General features: G+C 41.3%; 2 protein-coding genes across 3 annotated transcripts in view; both read right to left on the bottom strand.

Moving 5' to 3' along the window:
• The window catches only part of LOC116399029 (tumor necrosis factor receptor superfamily member 22-like), a 9,355-nt gene extending 8,245 nt beyond the window's left edge, over positions 1-1,110 (bottom strand). For both annotated transcript variants that reach the window (XM_031875857.1, XM_031875858.1), the window contains exon 1: positions 950-1,110. In XM_031875857.1, the coding sequence (XP_031731717.1) occupies positions 950-970 (21 nt within the window). In that variant the 5' untranslated portion in view covers positions 971-1,110. The remainder of the gene's footprint in view (positions 1-949) is intronic.
• Positions 1,111-8,125: 7,015 nt separating this feature from the next.
• Positions 8,126-23,317, bottom strand: part of LOC116399015 (netrin receptor UNC5D-like) — a 172,730-nt gene continuing 157,538 nt past the window's right edge. The window contains exons 9-12 of the mRNA XM_031875834.1: positions 23,012-23,161; positions 20,539-20,703; positions 17,850-18,028; positions 8,126-15,334 (exon numbers count right to left, since the gene is read on the bottom strand). Coding sequence (XP_031731694.1) covers positions 15,073-15,334; positions 17,850-18,028; positions 20,539-20,703; positions 23,012-23,161 — 756 coding nt within the window. The 3' untranslated portion in view covers positions 8,126-15,072. The remainder of the gene's footprint in view (positions 15,335-17,849; positions 18,029-20,538; positions 20,704-23,011; positions 23,162-23,317) is intronic.

The raw sequence follows: 23,317 nt of genomic DNA, 5'->3' as shown, positions 1-23,317 counted from the left end.
TAAATATCACTTGATAGACATCATTCAATAAATAAAGAATCAAACAAACAAACTTGTTTAACGAAGCAGAACTACATAAACTAATTCCAACTATAAGACAATTTTGAAATTTGAGGAGACATGCTGTTAATCGGCCGTGAGAATAATCCCCAAAACGAGATTTGAACTTCCGCTTTCCGCTCCTCCAGTAGGCTATGCGGAGAGATATGTGCGTGATACCCAAGCAATCCAGATATACAAGCCAACATCTCATGCCAAAAAAAAGCCATTTCGATGATTACTACAGCGCCGAATTGAAGAGGGATTACTATACAATTCAGAAAACGTAGTTTGCCCCGGAATTTAGAAGATAGACACGTGGAAATATTTAAGAGAAATTCAAATTCACGCAGTCTTAATCGGAGATTGGGGGGCAACACATCAGGAACACGGGCAGGCAAATTATTTGTTTTTTTTATTATTAAATGTTAATTATTGCTGTATCCCCCAGCAGTCCACCATGGTGACTTTCGAGCAGATGTGTCGTGTTTAAGAAGAAACGAACCCGGATGAATGAATGAGTTACTTTCTGGAGCCCACCAGGAATGTCTCACCTGGGCTCCGACAGACGGACGACTTTTGACGGATAACTGAGACATTCCGCGAGGACACTAGCTAGCAAGCCGGATGTCCCTATACCCAATTTTACTCCACAGAACGTGTTTAATTCGGTAAACACCGTTCGGTATTCATCCAATACAACAGAAAACAGCCCCTTTAAACGGCTCCTGGGAGGACACCTTACTTCCTCAACAAACAACGGCTTAAAGTTAGCATAATTATTAAAGTTTGGATGGCTCGGTGGATAATCACTCTGATGAACCTCTAAGGACTTGTTTTTCACTCTCAGGACATGTTGTAATGTTGTTGCGGGACTCAGAGCAAAGGCAAACTTTTGGAAGACACTTACCAAGAGTAGGAACTTGGTCATCCTTTCGTAGAGATGTCTTAATCCTCAGACACAGTACATTCACTCGTTCCAATAAAAACTTATTTGGCTAAATGTTTTGACGTATGTCGCGTGGGCTCCCGTCCTAAAGTGCAGCGCAGGTGTGACGGCTTCGAGGTAATACCGGTGACGTCATTGGCTGGGTGGGGCGGAGCTAACGTCCCAGCAACTCTCCGCCCCACAGCCATGGAGCTAGTTATGTACACAGTTATTTACTTCAGTAAAAGTACAGCAAAACCACAGTACCGAAATGTGGTGTGGTATTATAATACACGGTAATATCCTTAACAAAAAGAAAAGGTCGTCCCATCATTATGCACAGTGCATGGTGTTAAAACAGTCTCATACGTTTTCACATACAAATGTCAAGCTACAGAACTCATTAACTCATGAAACAGAGCAGAAATAAAGGCAGAGTGATTTGTATCTGAAAACCTAAATCTATATCTGTGCCTTTAATTTTACCGTATACAATGAATGTATCAACTGTGCAATATAAATACTCTTTGCAATCCTCTGTGCAATATTAACAACCATTCAGTTTGATTATATCATATTTTAGTTTTTTTCAACTTATTTACTATAAGCATTTACTGTGTGATTACTTATTTATTATACTTTTTTGATGTTTTTTTCTACTTATGTCTCTTGTTTGTTCGTTTGCACTATCCACTGTTTTACACCAACTTGGCCTTTTTTAAAGGAAATATAGTCTTTTGAGGCAGGTTTACCCAGCTGTTCCACACAAAATCCACAAATGCAGGAGGAATGTGACAAAATGTTACAGGACTTGTGTCTCGTAAAACACAAAGCATAAATACATACAGAGCGATTTGTATTTGTAAATCTGTATATGTGCCTCTAATTTACAACTCGTTTATCATCATTTGTATGGCTGGTTATAATTATAGTTGTAATTGGATTGGATCATAATGTATTCATGTGTAAGCATAACTTTTTGGGACTAATTGTAACTACTTTAAACTCAAGTAAAGTACAAGTATCCATTTCCCCCATTACCAATATACACATAAAAACACAAACCAATAATGGAAGATGTATTTTTAGATTCTTTACTAAAGTAAAACTACCAAAACAACAAATAAAGATACCCCTTTACAAGTAAAAACCCTGCATTCAAAAGCTTAAGTAAAGGTTTTATCAACAAAATCTAAAAAGTAGCAATATTACAATGTAAAAAAAAGTAAAACCCCTGCATCAATTCCACTTGAGTATGTTGTATAATCAGAAAAATAAAGTATCAAAAGGATTCATTATGCAGAAAGGCCCCTAAGAGCATTGCATTACAGAGCCACCGGAATCCTAAAATATGGTATTGCACACACGTTATTACCTTGTGAAAGTTCATAAAATATTCATTCAAGACTTTGACCTCATATTATATTCATGATAATAGTAGATTATTATTAATATTGGCATGTTCAGTATTTTAATGGAGTGGAGCAAATTTCTATTTTATAATCCTGTAAGTGTACCTGTGTTAATAGGCCCTTTAATTTGTGATACTGTATTATATTTTTTATCTTTGTAAAATCAAAGAAACTACTCACTACAGTTGTCAGATAAATGCAGAAGAGTAAAAGTGTGATATAAATGTAGTGGAGTAAAGTTTAAGTAGCGTACAATGAAAATACTCAATGAAGGAAATAGAGCCACCACTGAAACAGCCTTATCACAGGTTTTTATCATTGCGTAACACCTGGCTCAAAACACTCAAGCTGCAAGTTAATGATGACTTGACATATGACTCATTGCTCATGACGATTGTAAATGACGCATGTCACTGTATGGGCTATCATCCAACTATTCCCTTGGATGATAGCCCATACAGTCACATGATGATGTTGTTTATGCCGGCTATGACTGCAGCGATCAGGCTTTTCCCAATGCAAGCTACTTAGGCTAGTTAAGCTGCTGGTTGTTGATCACGCAGTAGATAACTGCACCAAAATGTTTCTCTTCAGTCTGTTGTCTGTGGCGGAGGCACTATCCGGTGGTGTCTGACCTCTCCGTAAATGTGGGCGTGTGTTCCCAATGTTGAGAAGTTCATAGTACGGGAGACCGATATTCCTCCAATCAGAAACAAGTTAGAGCAATGACACTTGCTCTGCATGTGCTCAGATCATGTCTCTGACCGTGAAGAAGGAGCAGTATCGACAGAAGAGTTCACTGATTTTGAGGCGTGAAAGTCACTTTTTGGATGTGGCCAACAGTATTTTTTTCTTCTGCTCTGTGAAGTTTAGATGACTGTTAATTCAAACTTACATCGTTTTTATGTCAACACATTTCTGTTAGAAAATGAACATACTTCACTAAATTTGCATGTAACTTTCGTTCCAACCATAAGAACTTGACGTGGACTCTAGCTCAAAGACGTGACTTGGACTTGGAAAAATGACTCTGTGACCATCTCTGATGGAACAAAAATGGAACAAACTGTGAATGGGAGGGCAGCATGAGATCAATGGGTCTAAATGTGTGTGTGTGAATGGTTGTCTGTCCACACGGTAGCCTCCGTGTTACCCTCCTAGCATATCCAGGCTTTTCTTGCCATCGCTCAGTGCATGCTGGGTAATACTCCGGCCCCCTCGCGCGCCTGCACAGGATTGATAACGGAACCTTTGATTGAAATCACCCCGAGTAGTTTCACTGGAAAGCATCCGAGTCATATTTTGTGCTTTTGACTAATTAATCCAAAGCAGCAGTTCTGCCTCTTCTTCACCTGATGAAGTTTGACCCCGGTTCAATTTACAAATGCAACACATGTAAACGAAAACCTCTTCTGCTGCTACACACATCGCAAGTCACCTTGGATATGTAAGTGCTTTCAGGACTGATCCACTTGTGCTGCTGTAGAACAAAGTGAACAAGTGGCTCCTCTCTGCTGTGAGGCCCTGCAGCAGGATAATGGACATACACAAAGTCACACAAAGCCTCTCATCACAAACTACAAGAAGTTAGCCATCATCACAGTTTTTAACAAACCTCATTGTCCTGTGTGTGTGTGTGTGTGTGTGTGTGTGTGTGTGTGCGCCAGTTTAACAATATCTAATGAGCGGTTGTCTGCAGCAACGCAGATATGCCGCCCAACAGGAAGCTCAACTGAACCGGGGATGTGTGAATATGGGCTTAACCCTCGGTTTCAGTTGTTCAGTTGTGATGGTAAGCTAACTTGGAGCTGTATAGTTGAAATGGGGTCACAGTTTTTGAAGGCACTTCGAGCGAAAGCCATTGACCTGATGGACTCAGTTGGGCGACTGATGGTTTTCATGGGTCGCTAAGCAGACTGAGAAACAGAGGCTGCAGTCACTCCGTGAGCACCGCAGTTCATCAACATCTTGTTCTAAAAACACTACACTTTTCCCTTTTTTATTTCCACAATCGCTCAGCTTCAGACTCACAGAGTCTACCGCACGTGGAAGGATTCCTGCACTGTTTACCCCCACACACTGCTGCGACTTCTGTTTTCGATGATAAGGCCGGGGAGGAGGCTGAAACCTCCGAGCACACTTTTTCCAAGATAAGACATGTATTTTGCATTCAGGCCGACTGTACTGCTTTCTGCTCATCTGTTGCACCAAGGTCAAGATCAATTCTAACGAAACGGAAAATATCATTTATCCGTCCGTTACAGGCTCTTCTGTGTATACTGAGACGAAAGCTGTGGGGTGTAGGTTAACGGGACCTTTTTGATGCAGTGCAAGGGGATATTGTTCTGTACAAACCTCATGAAAAGGTAAAGAGTGCCTGCACATCAGTGAATTAGGCATCAGCCAAATTACATTAAGGTTTACATGTAAAATTAGTCTTGTGGTGTGAAGACAGACAGGTAAAGGTGTTTCCCAATCATACTGCTTTGCTTGTAGTGCTAATGCTTTTGTCAGGACTGATGCAGCATCCCACAATTACAGTTACACTGTACACTGAATAGAGCTCGACCACCTTTTAGGTGACAGAGTAGCATCACGATGATCACAAATACTCCAAGAGAATGCATCCAGTGCCTCCGAATCCACCAAAACAATGTGGCTGCTGTGGCTCAGACGAAGAGCGGGTCATCTTCTAATTGGGAGATTGGTGGTTCGATCCCTGACTCTTACAAGTCCGCATGTTGAAGTCGAGGTGTTGTTCGGCAAGACATTAGCTGTGTCTCAATTCAGGGGCTGCATCCTTTGGTGGACCCAGCCTTCACGGTCTATGTGGGCTGTGTCCTTTGAGGACCGTGTAGGCTAGACCGTGTGGTCTATGAAATGAGACAGCCTACGCCACAGAGGACTTCCTGTTTTCGTCAACAGCTGTTCCCGCCCACCCCCCTCTTGCTGCTCCCATCCCTAAAATCCCTGCTCAACAGGATTATAAATATATATACATATAAATACATTAAACTAAAACCTATTCAGTATATATACTGGAAAGGTTTTAGTTTAGTGTTTTAATCAGTTTTTTATCATATATTCAATAATTAATTCATGGATCTTTTTCATAATATTGTTTTTCTATATTAATAATCAGTTAATTAAATCAGTTACTAATAACTCGTTATCAATCAGTTATAGTTCTTGTAATTAAATTAATTTATCAATAACTTTATTTAATTTCATTCACACATACATATTGCAATCCTAATGCAGAGTAAATCAATCAAGACAGTTAACATTAACAGCAGCAAAACAAATGTCAGCAAACACATGTGCATATACTTTATATTTTTAAAATAAGTTTAAAGGTGACATCACAACTGTCATCTCTGTGACAGCAACATTAACACATCAAAAGGATCTACTGGTTGTCTTATTAGTGAAGGCTTATTGTACAGGATGAGAGCTCATGTAACTGTAACCTTAAGTACAGGATGGTCAAATGGAGATATTACAAATGGACTAATGTCTTAATTCAAAGCTACGGCTGCTGAATGTTTGTCCATCGTTCTCCCCTCAGCTCCTGGCTCTCTGTAACAAAACATGAACAGAATCAGCAAAATACTCAAATTCAGTGTATTCGTGTTAATCTCAATGTTTGAAACGTTACCAGATTTAAAGTGATATGTCAGGTTCACAACCTGTCTACCTGAGCTCACTTTGGTCCGTTTATGTAGAAGATATAAAGTATAATTCATCTGTAAAATCATCACAAACTCAGTAAGATATTATTCAACCTCTGAGGTTTGAAAGTGAAGTTATTAAAAGTTACTTTACAAGGCTTACTACGGTCGGATGCAGGCAGCCGAGCTGCCGGTAATAGCGCACCGGCACGCAATGCATCTTGGGATATGGTGGGCCGCGAAGGATACATCAGATGTGTCCTCCAAATCTGGGGTCTTAAGGCTGCATTCGTCGGCTGCATTGAAGGACTCTTCAACAAAAATGTGAAATGGGACAGCACTAGTCGCAGCGCTGTGACGCAACCGGTCTACGAATGCAGCCTCCGAAGGATGCAGACCCTGAATTGAGACACAGCTATTGAACCCCAAATTCAATGTCTTGCCCTTCGAGATAATACACCATTGATTGTCCGTGACATAAATTATATATATATATACACATATATATACACACATATATATATACACATATATATACATATATATGTGTATATATGTATATATATGTATATACAGTATATACATATATACATATATATACATATATATATATATGTATATATACATATATATATATATGTACGTATGATTGTGTTTGATGGCCTTGATCCAACCACAAGCCACAAACACAAGCCTTTCCTTTCAAGCCACAGTTTCATTTGCTACAGAATTCTGTCACGGTTTATATAATGGTTGCACAGAGTACAAGATAATTTAGTTTGTTGTAACATTAAGAAATGACTCAGGCTTCAGTGTCCACCACTGTGAAAACCCTGGCTTCAGTTAGTGCAGAAATCTGTATGAGCAAACCGTTTTTTCCCTTTAACTAAGTTCAATGTGGTGTCATTCATTTTCTAAGGCAACATAACAGCGGATCTCCGCTGATTTTACACCTCTGTTTACAGGTGCTGTGGAGTACTGTGGGTGTGGGTGGAGGAGGAGGAGGAGGAGGAGGGGGGAGGTATTGAGGGTTAAACACCTAATTTCCTGCATTCTGGTGATCTTTTTTTAAAGCACTGATTTAAAGCCTTTTCTGCATCAATTTATGGAGGAAATGTCTTCATTCATGTAAAGTACGAGAATAAGTGGTAATTGAAAACAACACTTCAGGTGAGGCATACATCTCACCATTATCTACACAAATGACAATACATTAGAGTCATTTAGCAGACACTTTCATCCAAAGCAACTTACAATTCAGATTCTATCATTCATACACTGTAGGCACAGCTACACAAGGACACATCAACATGCGACTAGCGGAGCCGAAGCCAGGGATCAAACCGCCGATCCTCTGATTGAAGGACAGCCCTGCTCTCCACTTAGCCACAGTCGCCCACAAATGTAACTTCACCATCTTGATAAAGTAGCTCACAGCCGCTTTCCCAAGCTTTTCAGTGGGAAGCATCCTGGAGTAGAGAGACAGTCCCAAACAGAATAAATTCTAAGCAAGCAAGGACGCGGAGACAGCGACACTGCCGTCCAAACCTTTTAGAAGTTACAAAGTAACTGAAGCAGACTGATCAGCTCTTGCGTCCTCCGTGTCTGGCAGTAGGTATGGTATTTTCACGTGATGTGAGTCTTTAGATAGCACCCTCCCTTTTAGCCAATCAGATGCTAGCATCGTCTTGGAGACGTAGCCTCCGGGAAGGGCACATCAGAATGATCCAATGTGACTTTATTCCAAAGATAATGCAAACGAGTTTGCTCAGATAATGGTAAGGACAATTGTGTCCTCTCAAAATTTTGGTAGGGACGTGTTCCTATGTAAACCTACACCTTTGCTCCAGAGGGAGTGTGATGAATATCCTCAAGTGAGTCAGTGTTGGTTGGGTCTGAAGACTGAAGTCTGAAGTTTGAAAATGAAACAAATCTGGAGGTGTGGAGTTTAGAAAGGTGTGAACTTAGCAGAGTTCTGTAGCTTGCTCCACAGGGCTACATTAGCCGCTTCTAGCATAACGAACCAGAATCTCTCACCAAACTGGAAATGAACTTGTGACGTTTAGACAAGCTGAGATCTTTCAACTGTACATTTATTTCCAAAAGACTGCATATACATTTGCAAATTCTACTGTACAGAAAACATCCAAAATTTCTATAATTATAGATACAATGTACCACAAAGCTGCCTGGCATTACCAAACATAGATGTTCAGCACTAAAAAAGCTCTGCAGCCTATTCAATATTATAATCTTAAATACTTTTTTAACTAATACCTTTAAATATATGTCAGTATGATTCATTTGTTTTTGTTTTTTCATCCGCATCTGTACTTTACAACATTCACCATTTTACAGTAGTTAAACAAGGCACAAGAATAGTGATATGAAGCCGAAGGCCATGCGTAAAGCAAAACAAGAGCATGGGGCCGACTAACTCAGGTGACAGAAAGTCATGGACAGTGAACTTTTAATCTCATGAAACAGGGTTAGCCGCACACCAAAGTATTATACATAGTGAGAATACATTCGTCTGTGTGTGTATATGAGCTCACTTTCAAAAAGCTGGATTTCAACACGTTTATGAAATACAGTGGACAAAGCTGAAACACATCCAGAATGAAGGTGCTTGTTAACTGTGATGCACGTTCTCATTCCCAACTCGTCGAGTACCAACTCTTGGTCAGTGGCCCTAACCATCAAACTAAGACGCTCTCAGTGGCCCTCGTTTCCGGTCGTTACATGAAGGGAGTTATGGTTTTTTTGGATGATAACGATACCCAGTTATTACATGCTTCTCATGGCCGATTCCAATAAGAATTCATAAGAATTGAACATTTTTGTATCTTAGTTTATAAGTTCATCACCAGTTGTTTACTATGCAGTAAAAGTGAGAGTAGCATGTTGAGTCAATGAAAGCAGTTTGTCTTCATATTATCAGCCAAAAATGTATCGTCTATAATGCAATCCTCAGAATAATACATGACTCTTGTTTGAGGAATTTAGCGGTACCGACCAGAATTTATTGGGCCTAATATCGATTGTGCATCCCTAATTTCATGCATAAAGGCTTTTCAAAAAAATTTTTTGCGTTGCAGAAAACAACCTTTAGGTTTAGGCAACAAAACTACTTGGTTAGGTTTAGGAAAGATCATGTTTTGGGTGAAAATAAATACATTTGTTACCTAATTAAGTAGACTACACTATATAGGTGACGAAAGTTACGTAATGTTACGTAAGTGTACCATTGTCTTTTAGTTTCCCACAATACAGAAACAGCCTCCTGGTTGAAAGTCCTGTATCATCTGTCCAACCCAACCTCTTCGCGCTCTTACTCCCGCCACAACTACGGCCACATAGAGCGGCACAGCTCGACTCATAGGCTAATCAACAAGCTGCTGTATTTGACGACTTGGGAGAGAGAACGGGCTGCATGGGGTGTGCTGCACAGACAGGATGCCCTCGGTGTAACATAAGCCACCGCTAAGCGTTACAAAAGCCCAAATATCCATCTTTGCTTGCAGGAATTAAAAGGAAAATCCATCTAGTCACAGTTAAGGAAAGAATCCTATTGGGGAGAGAAACAAATGAATACCCTTCATATTCCTCCCTTACCAGCTCAAATGATTTAAAAGATGAATGCAATTTGATCAGAAATGCAGTGAAATAAAAGCAGTTCTTTATCGTGGCAGGATGAAGCCATGCACATGTGTCAGGTCAGATATACTCAGTGATGTATTCAAAGTCACCATATCACTCCTGATAAAAACTGCTGAGGGACACATTCAAAATACATACAGTACAGCTCTCTCACCTTAAAAACGCCAACAGAATATAAATTAGAACAGAAAGAATCGAGTCTGTTGTGAGTTGAGTTTGTTTGGCTGACTGCAGGGATCAAACGTATGTTTATTCAGGTTAATTCTGTAACTCAGTTGTGGTTGGAGGTACCAATTTCAAGATGAGGAATTGGTCTCTGATTTTGTTAAAGTACACCATACTGTCCCACATTTTCCTTTTAGCTCACTGTTTTTGACTCTATACATTTGAGAGTATCAGCACTGAGATTGTAGACAATGTTTGGGGATCTGGGGGCACTATAGACCATGGAGTGGATTAAAGATTGACTCAACCGGGTGCTTCATAAAAATCAAGCCGGAGAATACAGCTCCAAGCATAAGCTTTCATTTGTAGCACATTACTCATACTGTATGTTTGTACATGGTTCCAGGTACTTTGATTAGTAAAGCTTATTTCCTGAATTTAGTTACTGGTGAGAAAGGCCACAATACTCAAACCACAGGGTTCACTGATGTTTGCCGTAAAAACCCCTCTCCTTCAAGATTAGTGAATAAAGCTGTAAGAGTCAGTGCTGTACCAAACAAACTTGGGGTGGCATGTTTTTTCTTATCTTTACTTATGGAGGAGTCATAGTGAAACAGTAGGTCAGTAAAATGGCATTGTGTCATAGTCATAGTCAAGGTTTGCTTATTTTTGTTTATATGTTTTAATAAGTATTCAGCAGACCAAAAAACTAACCAACATTTTGGGTGTTTACAGCAAAAGGTAAAGTATACCCTCGATGAAAAGTGCTCTAATGGGCTTAAAGTCATGGCGGTAATATGCAGAGAAAAAAACTTTTAGATTAAAGTCTTAAATTTACGAGAAAAAAATGTACATTTGAGAGAAAAAAAAAAATCACAATTGTGGAAAAACATGTAGCTGGCGTTACATTTATGAGTCATTCTCTAATTTGGGTTACAGTTCATGTCCATTGAGGATAATAATATTTTTATGCAACAAATTGAACTATTTAACTATTTTCCTCAGAAATATAATATTTTTCAGATTAAGGGCTTGAAATTGTCATTAGGTTACTAAATTGACAGTTTTTGCAATGCCCACTTTTCATTTAAGTGGGTTTTGGCCTCAAATAAAAAATGTAAAACCAATAAAGTTTGAACTATCTATTTATTTGTCTATTTTAAAATTAGGTATAACTTTTGAATTGTATGAATATCTCAGTTTATTAATCTCCACACAAGTTCTGTCAACCACAGAACATCTTATCTAGTGTCCTGGAGAAAATGGTGGCTTTCCATTTACTAGCATTTGACTTCTTGTCATCACTGACTTCCCCCCTTCCTACTGCACTGTTGAGGTACCTCAAGGGTCCATCTTAGGACCACTGTTTTTCAGCATTAATGATTTGTCAATTGTCCGTTTTGATGTCCAGATATAAATGTTCACAGATGACACGGTGATGTCCATTCTAATTCAAAACAGCAAGTGACAGCAATGAAGAAAATAGATACTTAATATGCAGCTTTGATTATTTATTTCTTGTTTATGACCAACGATGGTTGACTCTATAAGATGCGGCACGATTCAGCTCCTTCCCCTTAATCAATATATTCTAACAGCTAATGGTCAAACAAGAAAAACAAATGATCAACTACTGTTACATAAAACATTGTTCAACAACATGTGCTCAAAGTACTTTCTTAATTACAGCAACAAAACACTGGAATGCGATCCTCACAAGCACAACAGAGTGTATTAGCTTTAGTCAGTTTAATACTAACGTTAGAAAACGGCTTCAAGACACATTCATGTTGTTATTAAGGTTGGTTCTGTAGGTGTATTTATTAATGTGGATTTATCATTTTTATATTGTTATATGTGCATTTTATACATGCCAAAGGACAACAGATGAAAAACAGTGTGGTCCCCAAGTGTGGTCATTTCTCTCAATGGCAGCCATTTTTAATAAATTCAAATTTTTAAAAGTATTTTATCCGTAATAGGGCATTGTAAAAGTGTACGTTGATTGGCCGTTAACTATGTTGGACACATTGTTATGGTTTTCAATTCTTTTAAGATTTTAATTCAAATTAATGTTGAAACTTAAGGTTCAAATATTTAAAAAGTTGTTAATGTTAAGCTTTGCATTAGTGGATGCAGACTATTAGATTGAAGAAATATTTTAACATTTTGTGAGAAAGCACTTTTACACTTTTTTGTTGATGTGAAATGTACCCGCAAATTATAGAATGACTCTGTGTCTCAATTTGTGCTCTTTCATTTGCTATTTTGAGTGCATGGTTGTTTTGACAAAGTATGGCAAAACAGAGTGAACTCTGAGTACCAGGATGGTGCACTCATAATGGTTAAAACGTTGAGTGTGGAACACTGGACACCTCAACGGTTGCCATGATGGCTACCTTTCAGAAACGGGGGGCACACACAAGCACATCAAATTAAAATCACGTTCATTTTTATTCAGTTTTAATACAATTCAAGTCAAGTAAGCAAACAAAGCTGGCAGATATTTTGGCGGGCAGCAATCACGGTCGAATGTTGGCTGTACTGCTCCTTCCGATTGCAATTTGCTATTAAAAAGAAAAAGAAGAAGCGGTCATATTTCGCGAATGTCTTTCCGGTCAGTGCATAACAGCCATGTTTGATTTGAGACCTCACTACCCTGTCAACATTCACGCACTACGCAAGTACATCATGCGTACACAGTGTACCGCATGGAAGTGTAATAACGGAAGTATCCGAATTCAGACACAGCATAAGTCTAGCTAGCCTATAGTAAGTAGAGGCAGCAGCCAAATGGAGTCTGTGTTACACTGTGGTTTTACCTCAGGTAAACCTGTTATTACTGTGGGCAGCGACATGTAAACTCATGAATGTAAGTTTCCCCCTAAAACGTGTGTGATGTTGTGTGACCGAATCCCAGAGGAACATACGGAGAGCTGTGGTCACCAATGAGGCTGTAAGAAGCACACACTTCATGTGCAGATGTGGGATTCAGTGTTTTATAAGCGAGAGAATGTGTTCTTGCATAATGTGGGTGGCCTTATTTACCCAGCATGCATCTCGCTAGCAGAGTGAAGGCAGAGATCCATTGTGATTTTAGATACAATATGTAAACATCTCAGCAGCATGACCGCTGGATGTTGTGTCTGAATGTAATTTTTTTCATGTAAAAAGTTTCCATTCCAAATGGGAATAATCTGTATTTTCTGGTTTTCTGTTAAACAAATTCTTACCTCAGTGTCCCCCAAATAGCTGGCTTCAGTTGGGCACAATAACAAAATCAGAGAATGATTTAAAGGGCTAGGGTGTTGCATTTCGGGGGAATCTATTAGCAGAAATGGAATTTAATATTCATAACTATGATTTTGTTCGTGTGAAACTCTGAAACTAAGAATCGTGTTTCCGTTAGCTTAACGTGAGCTCTTCATCTACATATGGAGCGGGTTCTCTTCACGGAGTGCGCCGTGTTGCACCGCCATGTGCTCAAGAGAGAGCCTTTCTGTTTTTACATGACCTGAAGGCCAACGTAGTTCTCCTCCACGCTGCAGAGTGCAGAAACGCGGTACCGCATGCCACTTATTCCGTTGCTCCTAAAGTAGTGTTATTATGGTATGGATGGCCTTCCAGCGAGGAGAACGGCGTTTCCACGGATTTGCATTCGGGGGCTCACGCTACCGCAGTCTTGGAAAAAAAGGAATAAGCGGAGAGGTCTTCATGCTATCCAAATCCCACACACTGTCCCTTTAAGTTTCACAGTTCAATGTTTTTCTTAACTGTAACCGATTTTGTTTACCTCTGTGGTATCGTCCTTTATGATGATTCAACTCGGAGTGTCAGTCAGTACTACGTGCCTCAGTGGCCGACACAAAATGTGTAGGCCTATTGCTTTTTAGATTTCGAGCTTCACATGCTCAGAACATTCTTCCCCTCATTATTCTCCCACTAAGATGTGTGTTTATTGTGATTTAAACAGATATGTAACCATCAGTATTCCTTTTTTTGTTTATTTGTTGTACAATATGCAACCTCCCAGTCTGTGTGCACATGACCTCTGTGGCCATGAAATGTCAATGTGCGTGTCTGCCTGTGTGTTGGGGGTGGGGGTTGAGGGCTGGGGAGTTGGTGGTGGAGGCAGCCGGGTGTGTCAGGGTCTGATATGAGGTCTGTGTGACGGGTGTTAATGGGGGCATTTGTGTGATAAGACGCGGCATGTGCTCTGTGCTGTTGCAGGAAATGATGTTTTCCCGCTTCCTTCCTCTCTATCGCTTGGCGAAGGAAACTGTAATGAACTGTAATGCCACGGTTAGAAATCTCACTCTGCCACATTAAACCACAACCATGTTTTGATCCGTAGCCTATAACACATAGTGGGTCTAGATTAGACTGGGGCTCATCATGTATTTTTTAACTTTTTTTCCTTTTTGTGGAAGTGATCACACAACACTGGTCGTCGATCGGAAGTGTAAACTTCCTATCGACTAGATTTTTTTGAATCTTTTGTAAGAGATGAAAATGGGATAATTTCAAAATTCTTGGCTTTGAAAGTTCACAATCACAACATTTAAGCAATCAGCAGCTTCCTTTGAAAAATATAATATTGGACGTCAAAAAAGTAGCTTCTAAGTCCTCATTCATTCGTTGACACAGGGATGTGGTGGGGGGGGGGGGATTAGATCAGGTGTCTCTGAAATGACGCCACAGTTGTATCACCTTATTTTGCATCTGAGAACTTCTATGCAAATATGTCCAGCTGCGTGTGGTAGGGGACGGTCCCAGGGGTAGGAAAGCTTCTCCCCTCTTTTCTAACACAAATTCAGAAAATACTGTAATGTGCACGAAAGGCTGGGAAATACCCCACTCACCCTCTGAGCTGGAAAATGAATATATATATATATATACGGAGGGACAGCTTTGACTTAAAAAAAACAACAAATACATTAAAAATGAACTTAATATGGAGTGGCAAGGCAGAACAAGATTTACAGTCCATCCTCAGACAAGAGAGGGGCAGATCCACAGCAGGTACCGCCTCACCTCCATCCGTTGGCATTCGGTCAGCATGTTGACTGCTCGCGCCGTCTACTCACAACCTCTTGACCTTCCAGCGCACGGCCACAGTGTGTCGTCCATCACCGGCTGTGTGCCTTCGCAGATATATGCCTCAGTTTGTCAGTTTTCACTCTCTCTCTCTCTTCTCTCAGCCCGTATATTCAGGAGCAGAGTCCTCTGTCGTCTGATTTGTTAGTGTGCCCGTTCCGCACACGCCGCCCGCCTCTATGTGATTGAAGTCGGACTCCGGCTCATCCTGGTCCTTGGGGGAGCTTTTGGAGTGGATCTTGCCGATCTCCTCGAGGGCGCTGGCTAGGGAGTCAAGGTCAGCGGTGTCCTGGTGGCGAGCCTCCCACAGGCTCAGTATGACTGCCGACGGACTCCGCTGCTTTGCAAAATAACCCAGGTTTCTGTAGAGGAGCACACAAAGCTGGATTAACGAACCGCACAGGAAGAGGTCACGCTTCAGGGACAGAACACAGGGAACACGCTTGATATCGGCTTATCTTGTGAAAGACAAGATTCAAACTGATTCTGTAAATAATTTAAACTGTCCTAATTTATTTTGAGAAAAAGTGTTGTTGAGGGTGATTTTGATGCACAGAAAACAAGGCCAGTAGTTCTCAAACTGTGGTCCTTACATCAAAATGTTCTTTTTTAAACAAATCTTTCCTCAAACAGCTGGCCACTGTAGGTTTGAAGGTAATATCTCCCCAGTGAATGAAAGCATTCCCCCAGTTAGTTTGTTAGTTTGCATGCAAAGCAAACAAGTGGAACAACATCACAACACATTGCAAGCTATTTAAAGGCGGGATGGTTTGAGCAGCTCATCAACATTATTTTTTTCAAAGCGTGCGTGGAAAGACGGTTCGTAAGAATTGAGCAAACAGCTTCCAATGTCTGGTCCAGAATACAGAATACAAGTTTGAAACATAGGATTTAAATCCTACAATTTAAACGTAGGATTGTAATTAATATGGGTGCTGCTACAAGTTAACATCTGCGAATGTGTCAAATGATGAGTCCCTGGATGATGACAGCATTTTCACAGCTGGAAGGCACAACTCGCACTGTACTGTACTGTGACCATTTTTAGCATGTTTCTTTTCTGTCGTCTTTCGTTGCATATTTAATATTGAGCTCATCCAGAAGAAACGGAAAGCAATCAAGTTAAGTTACTTTAATAGTGTGACACTGGGATTAGTCATTGTCTGCTAATGAAAGCACATGTCAACCAGTCAAACAGTGAGGCTCATTGATGTGTTCCTTTTTAAAACAGACGATGTATCAAATGATATCTATAAATGCTATCTACCTTGGACTTAATAAAGTGATTCAGAAGGCTGGCTCTGTAATTGCCTGGAGACTCCTTTGAAGTTGTGGTGGAGAGGAGGACACTGAACACACTGTTATACATTATGGATAATCCTGACCACCCTCTCCACACACTGCTGGACAGACAGCGGAGCTCTTTCTCCAACAGACTGATGACAAAGAACTCTCAGCTTCATCATTTCTGTCTGAACCATGATATTCATCTTGGTTTTGCTAGTTCAAGTACACGCTAGTAATAGTTTGGTATATTTATAGTGTATTCTTATATATTCTTTATATCCTGTATTCTAAAGATATATATCTCTAGTGTTGATATGTATATTTACTGTGTATTTACTGTTCTTAGGTACAGCTTTGATAACCTGCTGTTGTAACACAATCATTTTTAAAGTCCATCCATCCACCAACCCAACCTCATTGTGTCTATCTTCAGAGATGTTGCCATAAACTGTGGAAGCTTTGAGGGATTTAGATGTGATTTTGATTTTGAAATACCACAAATTACAATTACATGCTGTAAATGGTACAATTGCACATTAGTGCTATGTTACTTTGCGCAGGATGAAGTGATTAACATTTCAAATAATACTATAAAATGAATAAAACATATTATAATGAATACACTGTATAAATACATTACCTGACTTTAATAATATCCACTTGTTATATTTGTCAGTAACTAAAATAGGATTTAACACAAATCGTCTTGGTGCAGTAAACAGAACCATCTGGTTCCACATGTAGACAAAACAAAAGGTATGACCTTTTAAGACTATCAAAATATAGAGAATAAATTAGCATCACAAATGAGGGCTAATTATTGGCAAACACAGTCTGGTTCGGATTTAATTATCAGGTGCTGCCAAAATTAAAGACAGAGAGCTCGTTGCTACGCCCGATGCAATGTCTGCATGTATCATGTGGCGCTGGATCCAGCTGGGGGCAGTGTTTCACTGCTGCTCCATGATGCCGTGCAAGAGGAAAAACAAGAAGCAACATAAAAGGCTGCAGCCATTGGTCACATCAGGCTCAGTTCAAAGCCGCCCAACTTGGAGAGGAAGGCTTATCTGGATAATTTGGAATCCCGAAGGACTCTTAGATACCAGCGTTTCATGAATCATGCACTTAAGAGGAGATTATAGTTGCCACAGGATCAGAGCAAGCAAACACTGGATTGAGTAAATATTAGCTTCTCATCATTAATGCATAATCTAATTTGATAAAAAAAAAAGACAAACAGGTAATGAACAATATGTGTTCGACAGACCTTGACAGAAATGCTAAAGATGCATTTGATTAAATACATTATTCCTTTGAAGGATATCGTGTTATGAGGCCCAGCACAAAACCACAATGCACATGCTGTAAGCATTCAACAGAGAACACAATCACGATGTGCTGTAGAATAAATTACCGGTCCTGTCTCCTCACACAACATGGAGTACATAAGGTATCTCCATGTAGAGCCATATTCATGAGGTTAACAGCGCTCGCAACAAATGATCATACTCGTTGGCGGCGAGGCCAACTCCAGAGAGAAAAGATGCAGAGACCATGCCATCTCAGAGAGGATGCACTTCACACGCTCACCGATCTAAGTGGAGTTTCTGGGCTAAGAGTTGCCAGTCCTTGCCCTTGGCGTTGGCAGTGTCGAAGGTGGCACAGATCCTCTGGCGGATGGACGAGGGGATTTTGAAGGCCTTGGGACCCGTCTGGGACGTGATGGTGCAGTCTGTCTGCATAAAAAATGGAACGGACTCTTTTTCAGTCTGGAGGAAAAGAACAGAACAGAACAGACACAGGCTCGAATTAGACCGGGGTCAGATAGGATTTTTTGAAAATGTGGCTTTGTGCTTCTTGTAACCGGCTTGGAGAGCCAGATGGACGGAGTTTATTGGGTCAGGACAATTCAGGAAAGGTAACATTTTAAAACATTAGTGCATAGAGTGTCTTTTAATTATCAAACTCTTAACCTCGTGGACTTACAATGTGGCTTTAAATGTTTGGAGTTGGTTCCTTTGGGTCATGACAGGCTGTGGTCAGTTTAAATTCAGACCAGTTACAATGGATTCCAACAAGGTTGGTTCGCGCACATCGGAACGCCGCCTCCTCCTCTTCCATAGGTCAGGAACACTCTAAACCAGCTCACTCATTGCCTTGTTTGTTTGTCTGAATCTCTGTTGTTATTCACTGATTGGCTCCCAGACATATCAAACACTTACTTCCTCTATACTCAACATAACTTCAAACGCACCCATAACAGTATTTAATCATATTGTAAATATCAAACTCTACTACCGTAATCAATAAGAATCTAAGTTGACTACATCCTTTGTTCTACGTCTACAAAGAAGAAAACTACAACCTTTAAAGGGACAATTCAACCCCAAAACATATTTTTCCTCTTACCTGGAGTGCTATTAATCAATCTAGATTGTTTTGGTAGGACCTGCCGAATGTTGGAGATATTGGCCGTAGAGATGTCTACCCCTCCAATACAATGGAACAAGAGGGCAATCTGCTTGTGGTGCTCAAAGCGCCATCACAATACATCTGCAAAACTCAGCAGCAACGTCTCTTTCCAGAAATCATGACCCGGTTACTCAAGATAGTCCACAGACCTTGTTGCGAGCAGTTTCATGAAGGAACTATTTTCTTTCTACCAAACTAAACCTGCCTACCATATCACCATGCAGAAGGAAGCGTGCATCTAGTTCCATTATATTCCCTCCGGCCGATATCTCCAACACTTGGCAACTCACACAAAAACAATCTTAAAAAGAAAAGATTTCTGGAGGAAACACATTTTTGCTTTCTGTCCCTTTAGGGCACCTTATTTAAGATACTGTCTGATGTGTTTATGCAGGCAGTGACTTTTCCATCTGGCCCTTCAACATTCAATCATTGACTCTTGAGTGCCCTCTTCCTGTTATGTCTCACAGTCCAGCAGATATCCCACCGCACATCCAACTGCACCGCCAGCAGTTTGAGTACACACACTAGACAGCTCAAGCATATACGTCACCTCCTGATGTTCCTTTTAATTCTTATTTCACTGGCAGACAAAGAAACCCCGGCCACAGTTGAACAGCGGGCTGGAGATGGAACCGAAACAGGAAACACATGAAGTCAGTTGGGGATTTCTTCATTGTCTGCCAGTAAAATAAAACATCTTCTGTGTCAGGGCTGAGTGGCCGTACCCTCTGCACATGATCCACACAAAGCCAAAAAGATCTTACGCTTGTCTGCGATGAAAAAGTGCAAAGTGTATTGAAAAAGCATCAGGTCTCTGCGGACTGGTGGGGGACTGTAACGTGTCTCAACGTTTCTTAATGATACCTGAATCACGATGAACCAACTCCCATTGTTTACATAACGGTAGCCATCATTAATCAGTGTGACAATTTGCATTTTCATTTGCCAATTTTCTAGAAATCTGGCTAAAATGTGTGCTGTGATAGAAACTTAATGGCTCGTGTTGATGTGGAGCACCTCTAAAACCGCTGTGTTGGTGCTCTGCATGAGGATGTTATTGATCCAACTTGGCGACCCACAATGTAGAACAGTGTGGCCCCTCGTCAAAACAGTCACGTGTGTTTACTGTTTGTGTGTGTGTGTGGGTGATGATTTGTATTCTACTCACAGCTCCTATAAACACTTTTATTTCTTCCTCCTATCCGTCAAACCCAAACTAATCATGAGGGTCGGATTAAAAAAACGTAAAAAAAAGTAATTACAAATCATATTTCACCTGCGTCTGACTGCAGTATCCGTGAGTTTTGGTGGCCTTGAGGTGTGACAAGCATGTTTGCGACTGCTTATGAAAAAAGCAGTTGGGTAAAATCAATGAGTAACACTCTCTTCTGGTTTAACAACTGCTGTCAAGGTGCTCTTGAGTGAGGATTTCTACCTCCTAGCTGCTCCAGTGGAGCTGCTCAGCGGCTGACGGGAGAGCGTTGGCTCCCAGGTGTTAATGCATGTGAATGCGATGCGGGCTATGTGCGTGGAGCTCCCTGGACAAATAAAGGTTAAAAAAATATGTGCGGCAAAACGTGGTGAACAGCTGAATCTCTGTTGTCTGTGTTTAGCATAAATCTGTGAAGAAAAGGAGAGAAAGTAAGAGTGTCCTCCTTGCTCTATTAATACACAATGCAAGCTCAGGAGAGCTGGCCTCTGCTTGTTAGTGGACACGCTCCAGGAAGGTTATATAAAGGTTGAGTGAGAAAGCCAAACCTCCCCCCCCCCCAATCCCCTCTCTCCCGCAGTTCCGGAGCCTCACCTCGGCCACTGCCGTGTAGACCTGCAGTATCTGCTCGTGGCCTTTGACCTGGCGCACGCTGATTTTGCAGGAGAGCTGGGCGGTGGCAGGGCTGTATCTCTCCAGAGAGAAGGCACAGTGCAGGGGCTGCTGGTTGCTGCACCACACTTGAGGGAAGGAGAACTCCTGAGGAGGCAGAAGGAAGAAAGAGGGGACATCGGAAACTGTGTTGCAGAGATACTAATATGAGCATGCTAACCAGCTAGCCACGGGCCTTCCCGTCTTGTAATACCACTTGCACCTTTGTTAGTTTGTTTATTGGCTTGAATCCAAAGTGGCAGAAAACTACTCATATTTTTGTTTCATCCACCCCACCCAGGACACCACTTGGCCAGGAGGAGGATGGGCGGTGGCTCCGGGGGACGGACCTTCAGTTGGTGGCTAGCTGTAGCAATTAGCATTCAGCCAGAGCAAACACCAGTGCAGGGCCCCTTCATGGGGAGGACGAAATGAAAATACAATTTGTTCTTTACTCGTTTCTGCCCTTTGGATTTAAGACAATAAACAAACTTAAACAAACGTAAAAAAGAAATCATAACATACAAATATTGCGTATTATTGTCCTGCTGTTAGTTAGTACCTATTATTCATTATCCATTATCTGTAACCTATTCCTATTTAGGGTCGCGGGGGGGCTGACATCACACCTACGGGCAATTTAGAGTCATCAGTGAACCTAAGCTGCATCTCTTTGGACTGTGGGAGGAAGACGGTGAACCCGGTGAGAACCACTCTGCCACAGGGAGAACATGCGAGGGGCTTCCATCGAACCCGGGCCCCTCTTGCTGTGAGGCGACAGTGCTAGTGACTTTACCACCTTGTGGCCCTGTTAGTTAGTCGTTTTTTCTTTTTCTTTACAACCGATGATTGTAAATGTAGATTGTATGGACCCGGCAGTAGAGGTGAAATGTTGCCTCCGCATGCAGCCAGGAATGACACATTGCACCTTCTACATGTGCTGTGAATGAGATACCTCAGCTCCCTGTTCCACATGCGACCACACGGGCACATGCACGGCCGCCTACACGGGCACATGCACACACGGCAAGATTAAAGTTGGCTTTGAAGTCTCAGTGGTTCCATGGCTTGATAAATGCTATGCATGGAAAATAACTATTGTTGATGAGGAAGAAGAAACCCATTCACAAATACAGCCTGATTCCCTCGTACAGTAACTCTGATGGCAGAAGCAGCTTTCAGGCTAAGTAGTGTTAGCGATATATGTGGTCATACGGGCAACAGGGAGAAAGACTGCCTTTGATGTATAATTAATTTCCAATAAACGGGCACATCTGTGGGGGAACGTCCTTGACCTCTGCAAGACTCTGTCTCTGCCATATCAAAAATGACCTGTAAATGATTCTTAGTGAAGGCGGCGGCATTAAAAGTGGCTTGCCGGTGTGCCTGGTGATGACTTAACCCCTTGTGGCTTTGATCTCGGCTGCCCAGTGCAGCTCACAGCAGCAGATAATGGAGTCTGGGAGCGGTGGCGTAAGAAGCGGAGGAGGAGGAGGGGGGTGAGGGCGAGGGGTGATGGACGTGGAAAGCTCGGATTCTCTTTAGCACTAAAAGCTGACTTGATGTATGGCGCGGCACTCGGCTATTATTCTACACCTGCTTCGCCAAAGCAGGTCCGCGGTGCCTGCCTGCCATCCCAAGTCCCTCATAAATAAGGCCGCAGAGAGGGTGGGTGTCTTTGAAACAGAGCTTTCACCCTGTATCCAGGTCTTTAAGCAACAACAGCGTTACAGCGGGGACACAGCGCAGCTGCTCTGCCAATGGCAACAACAAGGTACAGAACAGCATTCACCGACCGCCGCGGTGCATTCAATGACTTCAATCTAATACTGTTTGCATCTTAATGCTCCTGCAAGCAAAACAAACACAAAGCCATTACTCTCAAGTCACGTCCGTCCTTGTGATCCTCAGGAGGGAAATGTGGGTGACGGCAGGATGCATGCTAAAAGAACAGCTTTCAAGCGCAAAAAGGTGCAAACAAACACAAATATAAAGCGAATCAAAACCAGATGAAGGTCATAAGCCGAAGAGAATCATTTCCATCAAGCCAGATTTGACTTGACTTGTCTTCTCTGTAGGAGCCTATGTAACAACAATGGGGGACAATCATTACAGCCAAACACTGTATGAAGTCTGCGGTCTATTTGTGCTCAAATAAGAGCTAGTATACTGCCTGTTTCTACTGAAAAGGGTTGGTGCATTGGGAAGTTAAAATTAGTATCATTTTGTTCTTCATGAGTGCCTCATTAGAGAGCGGTGCCAGATAAACGTTACAGTAGAATACGTCCCACAACACAGAGAGAGAATCTCTAACTAACAAGCACAAAAACCCCTTTCTTGCAAAAATAGCACTTTAGCATCAGATCTGTGTTTGCATTTAATGTCTTGCTGCAGTTGTTACTGCTGCCATGGTTACCTGACATGTGGTAAAGGGTTTGATGCTCCACAGGAACTGGGGAACGTCTTGGATGGACACCTGGAGGCTGAAGGTGTTCGCTCGGAAAGGCAACATCTTTGGCTCCTCGAGGAGCTGACCCCCTCTGGTCTTCTCTGCAGCCACCACTCCCTGGAAAGGAAAAGAAAGAAGGGAGATAATGGAGGTTAAGGGGTCACAAAGACAGAGGGGATAAGAGATTGTATAAAAGACAGTGTAGAAAAAAAGCAAAAAGGGTAATACTTTATAATAACTACACACTATGAAGCATTAGTTGAGTATGAGTAA

The sequence above is a fragment of the Anarrhichthys ocellatus genome, unplaced genomic scaffold (assembly GCF_004355925.1).
Source record: "Anarrhichthys ocellatus isolate YVR2014 unplaced genomic scaffold, GSC_Weel_1.0 scaffold97, whole genome shotgun sequence".
Taxonomy (NCBI): domain Eukaryota; kingdom Metazoa; phylum Chordata; class Actinopteri; order Perciformes; family Anarhichadidae; genus Anarrhichthys; species Anarrhichthys ocellatus.
Note: the sequence above shows the minus strand (reverse complement) of the source record. Positions and strands in the feature narration are given on the sequence as shown.